The sequence below is a fragment of the Herpailurus yagouaroundi genome, unplaced genomic scaffold, assembly GCF_014898765.1.
Source record: "Herpailurus yagouaroundi ecotype Mexico unplaced genomic scaffold, PumYag 199, whole genome shotgun sequence".
Lineage (NCBI taxonomy): Eukaryota > Metazoa > Chordata > Mammalia > Carnivora > Felidae > Herpailurus > Herpailurus yagouaroundi.
In genome coordinates, this window is record NW_024412430.1 from 10533074 (window position 1) to 10543511 (window position 10438).

Below are 10438 nucleotides of genomic sequence, written 5' to 3' on the forward strand. Positions count from 1 at the left end.
AGAAAGAAAGAAAGAAAGAAAGAAAGAAAGAAAGAAAGAAAGAAAGAGGAAGGAGGGAAGGAAAGAAGGAAGGAAGGAAGGAAGGAAGGAAGGAAGGAAGGAGGGAAGGAGGGAAGAAGGGAAGGAAGGAAGGAAGGAGGAAGGGAAGGAAGGAAGAAGGGAAGGAAGAAAGGAAGTCCCCTTAAACAAGGTACCAAAAAGCATCATGATGTAAGATTTAGTTTATTACTTGCTTTATGACATTTGCACTTTTTAGAAATGAAAGGCTTTGAAGATGCTCTAATCAGGTGGAAGGAGAAGTCATTGGTAGCATGTCTCATCCTTTCCCCTGCCCCATGAAGTTCATGGAGATAGACTCAGTATCAGCCCCAGACCTCTAAAAGCTCATCAGCAGCCTTTTAATCATCAGCGCCTGCAGTGCTAGAGAGATCTGGGGTGCAGCGTGGTCTGTAGGCTGCTACACTTGCACAGCAGCTTTATTTTAGCAGGAGCCAGCCCGAAAGTAGGTGGAGACAGCTCAGAGCTGGCTTGGAGACAGAGTGAGCGAGACCTGGCGCCAGGCTGAGGAGTCTTGAGGGAGTAGGGGCTGGGCCACTGACCAGGCCGTGGAGATGCTTGAGGTCTGAGCTAAGGCAACTGCAGCTGTAACCAAGGCAACCACCGGAGCCAGGTTTCCAATCAGACATCAAGTGAGCAGTGTGCTGTTGGTGAATGGGCCAAGCAGAAATCCTTTGGAGGGTACATCCATGAGTGTCAGGACCCTTCCAGTCCCGGAGCCAGATGGGTGGACCCTAGCCCAGGGAGGAGATTGGGCGTGTGTAAGGCAGAGGAGAGGGAGCTCTTAGTTTGGGGTTGGGCACTGAGCCGGGATCCCTAGGAGTGGATGGAATCACCTGTTGGCCATTCAAGGATTTACAGCCTAAAAGGAGAGCTGATTCCTACCTTCTAGATGCTAGGCCAAACATGGTGGTGGATGGGGAGGTTGTGGGTGGAAAAGGCTTGGAAGGGAAGTGCCCTAACTCAACTAGGGGGCATGGGGAGTTGTCACTGCCCTCTGGCAGCATCCTGGGGGAATATTTGCGAAGCTACATGACTCTGGTGTTTAACACCTACGACACTGTGATGGGTCCTGGGTCTGGGAGACTGGATTAACTCTAAGCCCAACCAGATGGTGGGAATGAGATGCTTCATATGTTGAAATAATTCCTGTCTCAGCCTACTCAGGGAGAACGGGGGAAGAAAATGCTAGATCCAGCTGGGAAAAGCAAGTCTGGAGCTAACCGAGATAAGGAAAAAAATGTTGGCACCTGTTATAAAACAGAAGGGCATAAACTATTTGTGAAATGTAAGATGAAGTATGGAAACTGGAGGGCTCAGCTTGTAAGACTCAGAATCTGGCCCACAGCTGCTGAATGAAAGGCATAAAGCAGGCTCCAGCTCACCCATTCACCAAGCTGGTGCCCTTTGCTGGTTCTCTAGTTTCAATCTGACTCCTTTGTTCCCCGGGGAGTGGACGCGAGTATTTTGAAAATTCAACAAATAACATGAAGCCTCAAGGCCAAGCATTTTCTGTGTGCCATACTCTGCTCAGGCCTTCACGGACATTAACTTTCTCATCTTCCCAATGGTTTGGAACAGATTCTTCTACCCTTGCCCTATACATGTGGAAACGGAGGTTAATCAGACAGAGAGGTGAATCAACATGCCCAAGGTCACACGGTTTGTAAGCAGCAGAGTAGGGACACGAATCCAAAGTCCTGGCTCTGTAGCATAACACTGCGATCATGCAGTTAAACCATTTTAAAGAAAGTCACTACGTTGGGAAGTTCTCAAGACCTATCGGAGCCTTGGCTAACCTAATTACGTGAAAATGTGAGTCGCCTGTGGTCCCTATGGAGGAGGAGTCTTTATGCAGGCTGAATCTTAGAGACTGAGGGGTCACGGGTGCTTTTAACAAATAGTCCTTATTTTGCTGAAATCTTTCTTTTCACCAGTCAGTGGGAAAGGGTTCACATAGATTCTGTATGTTTAAAAAAATTTTTTTTTAATGTTTATTTTTGAGAGAGGCAGAGCGTAAGCTGGGGAGGGGCAGAGACAGAGGGAGACCCAGAATCCCAAGCAGGCTCCAGGCTCCGAGCTGTCAGCACAGAGCCCGACACGGGGCTTGAACTCACCAACTGTGAGACCGTGACCTGAGCCAAGGTTGAATGCTTAACCAACTGAGCCACCCAGGCACCCCAATTCTGTATTTTTTTAAAAGGGAGAGTGTTTCCAAATATTACTTCTAAGATGGCTCAATAGATACTGTTACCTACCCCCCCCCTTCATCCCAACCTCTACTCCATGCAGGTATTGAATAAAAACCTCTTTTCCATATGTATAACTTGGAAATATAAAAGTTCAATGTAAATGCCTGGTGACAAAAAGGAAACTTTCTAAAAGTAATGACAAGAGGTTATGAAACTACTATTAACATCACTGAAATATTAGCTGATGAGATTAGGGAACAGTCAGATTTGGAGAAGTAAAACAATGTTGGTGTCTGTTCTGTCCAATTTTAAAGACTCTTAAAAATCTTTGATTACAGTTTGTATTCAATCATTTTAATGAAAATATGTAAATATGTAAACCCTGTCTAGTTCAATCTGTTTCACTAGCTTCCCCCCACTTTTTAAAAATTAGAATCAGTAAAAAAAAAAAAATAGCATTTGGTTTTAGCACATTAGAGTGTTTCTCTCTAATTCTGGAATAACACTTCAGCTCAAGTAGAAAATATTATCTTTCTCAGTCGCCTTGCTGGTAGAATATATCTGAGACCATATGCAATCAGACACCAACTTTTATCTTTAGTGAAAGTCAGACTACAAAGGCCATGCTCAAAAATGTACTTCTCATGCTTCTAAACTCAGAAGGAAGGCTCATTAATAACATGGGACAACCGCTATCTCCCTGGGGTCTCTCAAAAAAAAAATTCCCTAAAAGGTAAGGTCCCCTGCATTTATCTGGGCCAGCATGAATACAGTGTCGTCCTTCTCACTCTAGGGCATTTTCTAACTTTGAATCGATTTGTTTACCTCGTTCCCCAGAAAGTAAGAATTCCCTCTCTTTTCCAAACACCAAGTTTATGGAAATTATAAAACTGGCCACCGTAAAAGAATATGCAGACTTACTTAGAGAAGTTAAATTAAGTAGGTAACATTTAGCCCAAAGCTAACTGTATCCAACACCAACATCTTTAAACGTGAAGACATTTATAGGTTTTGGATACATAAAATTGGGAAGGATTTTTATAATTCTACTCCGTAGAGTTTGAGAGTTTTTTCCACCTACTTGGCCACCTGTATATGGATCTAAGCTATCCTTTAAAGAGAAAGATGGGGAGGAAATGTGTTTGTATTCTTTGCTTTTCATTACCTAGTAGGTAGGGACGATGGAAGTTCCTTAACACCTGACAACTGCCCTGTAGGTTCGGAAAAATTAAATTCACACTGCGAGGTGGGGGAGAAAAGAGTAATGTAGCAGAAAAATGACTATTCAGTTAAGTAATTTTTTGAAGGAGGAGATCACAGGAGAGGTGAGGAAATTAGAATTCAAGTCCTGACCACAGGTGTCTATCAGGAAAATGCCATCTGTAAAGAGGAAGAAAAAGAGAATGCTTACCTGTCTGATTTTGGCAGTGAACAGGAGAGAAAGAAATATCATCCAGGGCAACATACCCTCCTTTAGGACCATTGAAAGCAACTTCAAAAATAACCTGCAGAGAAAAAGGACGTATTATTACAGGTGTACATACTTTCTGGTAGGCTTCAGAGCTCTTAACTGTGATTTAAAATGATGTGTCAATCAAGCCAGGTGATGGCAAGTTATAAGTACTGAGGAATCATGTTCCTAAATCTGAGGCAGCTGCTGTCTTGATCTCTAGTTTCTCTTAGGGAGAGGGAATCCTAAACCCTAAGTTGTATTTTATTGGTGGACTTGTCCCCCTCCCTTGAGTGTATATCAGTCTCTGATAGAACCACTGAATTGACGATTTGTATTATGACCTTCAGTTAAAGAAACAACAGGCTACTCGCAGAAGGCTGGCTCGGTTCTCCCAATGCCCTTCCCACAGAACTAAGCCCCTCCAGGGCCCTTTCCCTTTTCACACATGCAAATCTGTGTGAGGGTTCTGGACAAAGATGCAGAATCAGAGATGATTACCTGTCAGCTAAGGCAAAATCAGGCCCCAAATTCTTTTTATTTTATTTTTTAAAATTTTATTTGAGAGAGAGAGCGTGCGCGCATGCACGCACCTGAGTGTGGGAGGGGCAGAGGGAGAGGCAGAATCTGAAGCAGGCTTCAGGCTCAGTGCAGAGCCCAATGTGGGGCTCAGTCCCATGACCCTGGGATCATGAACCTGAGCAGAGACCAAGAGTCAGATGCTCAACCGACTGAGCCACCCAGGTGGCCCAGGCCCCAAATTCTATGTATGGACGTTAGCATTTCAGCATGTCCAGGCACGTTCCCCAAGTGGTTAGAGAGAACATGAGGTTGTTAATGGGTCGAACCCTTCCATTTTCCTCCCTTTTCTGCCACCGACTTCCACTCTGAGGTCAGTCGACTACCATCTGCCTGTGACCATGGGGATCAGGTGTGGTGAGCGCTTCGGGGGAAACTGCCCCAGGGTGTGGTCCACTCCGGTGAATTAACATGAGAAGATGCAGGGTTTGCAGGGCTTGAAATTCCAATGCCTTCAGGACCAGGCAGGTAACAGAAATACATGACGTGAGCTTAGTGAGACGCAGGAGGAAAGGGTGCAGAACGCATCCGGGAGAATGCAAGCCAGGTCTGAGGGGGGGTGGGGAGCTGCTACTCACTGCTGATGTGTGGGAGTCCCGCCTGAAGTGTCCGGACCTACCAAACTGTCAAGGAGATCTGGATCTCCAGATTTTTATTTGAAATCTTTGGATTTTTTCAATGTTGGCAATGAATTCAAACAGGCAAACAGACACCACTCTAGCGGCCAAGCAAATCGTTGTGGGCTAGATTTGACCCCTAGGCTTCTTAGTTCTCAACCTGTTCTAAAGAGAAGAGTGTCTCGGAGGCAGACAGACCAGAGTTCAAATCCCATTTCTGTCACTTATTAGCTGGGTGACCTTGAATATGTTGCTAACTCTTTCAAGGGCTTTCTTCCGTCATTTATAAAATAGACGTAATACCTGCTACCTTATAGCACTACTGAGATTAAATGAAATAAGGTGTATAAGGCCCCTCGTATGCAGTCAGGTGCATATAGAGCTCTGTACTTAATTCATGTCTATTTCTCCAGGTTGACCGACCCCCTCTTGAACTCATATTCAGGTTTGAGCCTCATTAGCCACTAATTAGCTCAAACAGGTTCCTTCCCTCCACCAGGTGTGAGTTTCTCCAGTTTTGAAAGAAAGAATGTGGACACGATGGTCGTGTTCAGCTTAACGACAATGGTCCTACAGACACCTGGATTCTGCACGATCTAAGAGGGGCCCTGGAAGCCTGTCGCTGGCAAAGGTCGAGGGAAGGCTGAGAACAAGAAGGGGACAGACAGTGGATGAGTGGCAAGGGGCAATGGAGTCCACACACACAGCCCAGGTCCATGACATTTCATTTTCAGGGTGCTCGCTGATAAAGTGAACGACAGAGCTTGATCTTACTGGTGGAGGGAGAATATTTCTGATCAGAATTTGCGAATCATAGCCCATGTGCCGATGCATTCTCTCTTGTTCAGAAAGGGGGTCTCGGGTGCTTGTTTTCCTTTCTAAGATCCGTTTGAGAAGACAGCGACATTAAATTCACTGATTTCTGCAGAGTGAGTCTCTTTTGCTGGCAATTACCAAGAGCAAACAGTAGCAGCATGAGTCAGACCTGCTGGAGCAAAATCACGCACCTGTGAACCAAAAGGGTACAAACTAAAGTGCAGTAGTGTCCAGAATTGTGACTTTTCAAGCACTGACGGAAAAGAAAATCCAGCAGTCTCACTCACACAAATGCCGCCCAGGGAGTCTATGGTTGGATGGAAGGAGTTTGCAAAGAAACGGTCGTCACTGTGCGTGTGACTCATTTGACTTCAACAGAAGGAAAAATTTCTGAAACAGTATGTGCATTTCTTTTCCTCTTTGTAACTCAAACTCAGAAAATTTTCCACTGGGCTGCAAGAGCGGATCAAGGCTTCATCCGACTTTGGGAGAGGAAATAGCACATGTCCTGCAAAAGGCAGTGTGTTCTCTCTGGAGCTGTGTAGGGGGACAGGAGAGGATCTGAAGGGGGTAAGGGGCGTGGCAGGCATGTCTTCAGTAGCTAGAACATGTCACAAACCAGTCCAGTCCCAAGCTCCAGTCTCTGAAGCTCCACATCAGGTGAGCAGATGGCACCACTAAAAAGCATGCAGGGAATAATCTACTTGTTCTGCACTTTAAAGGGGACTAGGGAAGATACTACAAAAAGCACAAAGCTAGGAAGGGGATATTAACAAACCTGTGGTAACTAAGACTCTAGGTACAGCTCCAAATCTGGAACCACAATGTTGCACCCACTGATTCTAGAGGCCCTGGGGCGGCGGGGGGGGGGGGGGGGGGGGGTGGTAGTGGTCCTCAGACAGGGCTGGGCCTCTGCCTTCAGCTCTAGGTCAGATTTCAGTCCAGAAGTTTCCTAAGTGCCTGGCACTCACCAGCTGTGTGACCCAGATACAAAATATCAAACTGTTCGGACTCTCTCTTTTCTCCTTCCTTATCTATAATTTGGGGATAATCCTATCTCCTCTCGAGTGTTTCAAGTACCGGAACACATACATAAATATAAATAATGTATGTGCTTCAAAAGAAGGTCTGCAAGGACGAACACCAGAATGTTAGTGTTCTCATCCTTGTAGGGTTAGCCTGGGGGGTTTTGGTTTTGCTTTCCTGAAGTTTCTAATTCTTCTGCATTGGATATTTAAAACTCGTGCAGCTACAAAAGTTTTAAAACTAAAGTACCAAGGCTTGTTTCAAATTGGGGCCACGATCATAAATCTATTTCTAATTTTGATGACATTACTTATACCGTCAAGGAGGAAGGAAGAAAATAAGTTGGCTTCTCTCTCTCTCTCCCTCTCTCTCAAGACTCTTCACTCAAGTAAGGGGAAGCTTCCTCCCTGCTCACAGCAATGGAAAGTCAAGAGTGGGTTTCACTCAGAGGACGTTCATCTCTTTGGAACTCACCAAGACCACAGAGCGAGGTTCCGAGGGGAAGTGGGCTCAAGAAATGGAGTTGATTGACTGGCTTTTTCTCTATCTGTCCTTTTTTTTATTATTTAAAAAAAAATTTTTTTTTAACGTTTATTTATTTTTGAGACACAGAGAGACAGAGCATGAATGGGGGAGGGGCAGAGAGAGAGACACACACAGAATGGGAAGCAGGCTCCAGGCTCTGAGCCATCAGCCCAGAGCCCGACGCGGGGCTGGAACTCACGGACCGCGAGATCGTGACCTGAGCTGAAGTCAGCCGCTTAACCGACTGAGCCACCCAGGCGCCCCTCTCTACCTGTCCTTAAGAAGAGTCTTGGTAGAAAGTGAAGATGACCAAGCAGGAAGAAGGAGGAAGAGGGAAGAGAGGAGAGAGAGGAAGAGGGAAAAGTAAGGGGAAAGCAGAGGGGGCCAAAGAAGGGAAAAGGTAGACGGACACGCACGGAGAAGAACGGACGAACGTGGCCGCCGGTGTCGCCCGATCGCCAGGCCTGTGCGCCTGCGCAGAGCAGTGCGGCCAGGGCCCACGTGGACACACCTGGCGGACCTACCTCCATGGGGTACGGCGCGCTGAACTCCACCTCAGCAAGATTCCACACACCATTCCCTGGCTTGTCCATTTTCCAGATTTCCTCGTAAAGGCCAGCCCCATCCCGAGTGTAGAGGGAGAAGGTATTGTCATTCCCCTGCTGGAGTTGGTAATAAAACGACAGGCAGCCGGACATGGGGGCCGTGGTCATCGGGGAGATGAGTTGCGCCACCTCCTGGAAGTGCTTGACGTAAACCGAGTCCACGTACATGTAGTGGCCTGAAAACCACACAGACGACACACTGCGTTAAGACAGGCCTGGCGGGTGGGGGTGGGGGGAAGCGGGGGTGTTTCAGAGGGCGCGAGACGATTCTGGCCGCGAGAAGTGTGGCCGGAGCGGGTGGGTGTGGCGGCTGGGGAGGGGGTGGGGGCAGGGGGAGCGCAGGAGCTCCACGTGCTCTGCCAAGGACGGGACAACACCCACCCCGTCTCGTCTCTTTGCCTCACTTTCGGTTGAAGTGAAATACACACATGAAAGGTGGAAGCGTCAGCTGCAAAGTGCTGGAATGTTCGGGAGCTGAACACAGCTGTGGAAAGAAACAGAACATTACCCCGGGAGGCCCCCCCTCTCCCAGGCTTTCTGTTGAGTTCCCAGATTTCTAAGAACATGCCAGGCATACCATCTGTTCCTTCAGGGGCACAGGGGGCCCTTCCTGTACATCTTTACAATATACACAAAATGTCATGGAGTCTTTTTGGAGAGAAACTAAGATTTTGACTTCAGACGAGATTACAAATTGTGCCTAACAGAACATGTAGACAGGGTTGGGATTCGGGTGTTGGGGCTTGGGACACCACTCTTGACGAGGCCTTGGGGGACTCTGGGCCCGGAGGCTGACCTCCCTCAGAGGCATTTTGTGAAAAAGAGAAACCGGGAAGCAGAAGGCAGTGGGGGGTGGGGGGTGGGGGAGCCTGGATCTGGCACTGAAGAGACCTGAGGTTGAGTCCTGCTGGGACCTCATGCAAGTTACTAAACATCTCTGGGCTTCAGTGTCCTGATCTCTACAGTGAGAACCACATACTCCCCTCCCAGGGCTGATATGAGCATTAAACGAGATTATGTTCGTGAAGTGCTTACCATGGGCTGGCACGTTGTAATTGCCTAACACAATTATAACGAAAGGAATGTCATTAATGATTCTGGTACCATGCCTTCCCCATTGTCTGTTTTGTGTAAAGGGTGGTTGTTATTATTAGCGATTTAAGCTGCAGAGATGGAGGAGGGCAATGCAACGTAGCTTCAACAGAATGACCTTTTGTATTTATGAGTTCGGAACAATTACAGCTTAATATCTTTCTTTTAGTACATGGTGACTATTAACAATACTTCCTTTCATCCTCAGCAGTAAGGGGATTAGGAAGAATATATGCCATCATACACCGGATACTTGCTTTGCTTCTAGACCACCACCCGGTGTGCAACAGGCCCCAACAAATGATTATTCAAAGCACAGATCCAGCCTCAGAAAGCTTCTCACTCAACAGGGCAGAGGGGACAGGTGGATACATCAGGGCTTGCTTTCTCCCGGCAGCAAATTGCTCAACCCCCTGAATCATCTCCCTTGTTGAACTAGAATTTCTCTCGGCATCTTGCCAGGCCGTGCAACTCTGAACAAATGGCGATCACAAACTCAGATGACCGGAGGGACCAGCCAGATCAAGTATGCAAACTGAAGTGGAGCGGGTCAGGGAGAAAACAGAGTGATCAATTAGTTGCCAACATTTGAAATCCTGTTTCATCAGCAATGAGAAACAGAAATCAAGCTCCTCTAGAAATACGTCAGAAAGTCTGATAGCGCTGAGCCCATATTCTCGCGCTGCAGCGAGCCCCTGGTGTAAGGAGTGGCGGCCCCTGGCAAGGGCCTGTGTTCTCTGGTCCCAAGACTGACTGCATCCTTCCCTTTGCTACCAGCTGATGCCCCGACATCCGGGCTGGGGCCTCAGGCTTTTCCCACTGAAGCTCAAAGTCTAAATGTTCATAGAAAATCTATCCATCTGACAATGATACCCCCAGTATTAGTTTGCTAGTGTTGCTATAATACAGTGGCACAAATTGGGTGGCTTAAACAATGGAAATATATATGTTTTTCCCAGCTCGGGAGGTGAGAAGTCTCAGATGAAGGTGTGGGCAGGACTGGCTCCTCCCCAGGGCCGTGGAGAATCTGTTCCACGCCTCTGCCACAGCGTTGGGTGGTTGACTGGCAATCTTTGGCCTTCCTTGGCTGATAGATCTCTGCCTTCAGAGTCATGTGGTGTTCTCCCTTTGTCCAGGTCTCTCTCTCTGTCTGCCTCCCCCTCACTTTTATGAAGACACCAGTCATGCTGGATTAGGGACCTACTTCAGTATGACCTCATCTTAACTAATTATATCTGCAGCAACCCTGCTGCCAAATAAGGTCACACTCTGAAGTGCTGGGAGTTAGGACTTCACCATATGGTTTTGAGGAAATACAATTCAACCCATAACATCCACCGCCACAATTTTTTAAACTTTGTACATGCCAAATAAACATATCTGCGGGCTGGAAACAGCTGATGGGCTCCCACTTTGCTGACTCTGGGATGTGATTTTATTTTATTTTATTTTATTTTATTTTATTTTATTTTATTTTAT

At 46.9% G+C, this 10438-nt stretch overlaps 1 protein-coding gene across 5 annotated transcripts in view; it reads right to left on the bottom strand.

The window, feature by feature from the left end:
* MAMDC2 (MAM domain containing 2) overlaps positions 1-10438 on the bottom strand; it is a 398140-nt gene that overhangs the window by 59872 nt on the left and 327830 nt on the right. For all 5 annotated transcript variants that reach the window (XM_040449383.1, XM_040449385.1, XM_040449386.1 and 2 more), the window contains 2 exons: positions 7787-8043; positions 3661-3754 (listed from right to left, as the gene is read on the bottom strand). In XM_040449383.1, coding sequence (XP_040305317.1) covers positions 3661-3754; positions 7787-8043 — 351 coding nt within the window. The remainder of the gene's footprint in view (positions 1-3660; positions 3755-7786; positions 8044-10438) is intronic.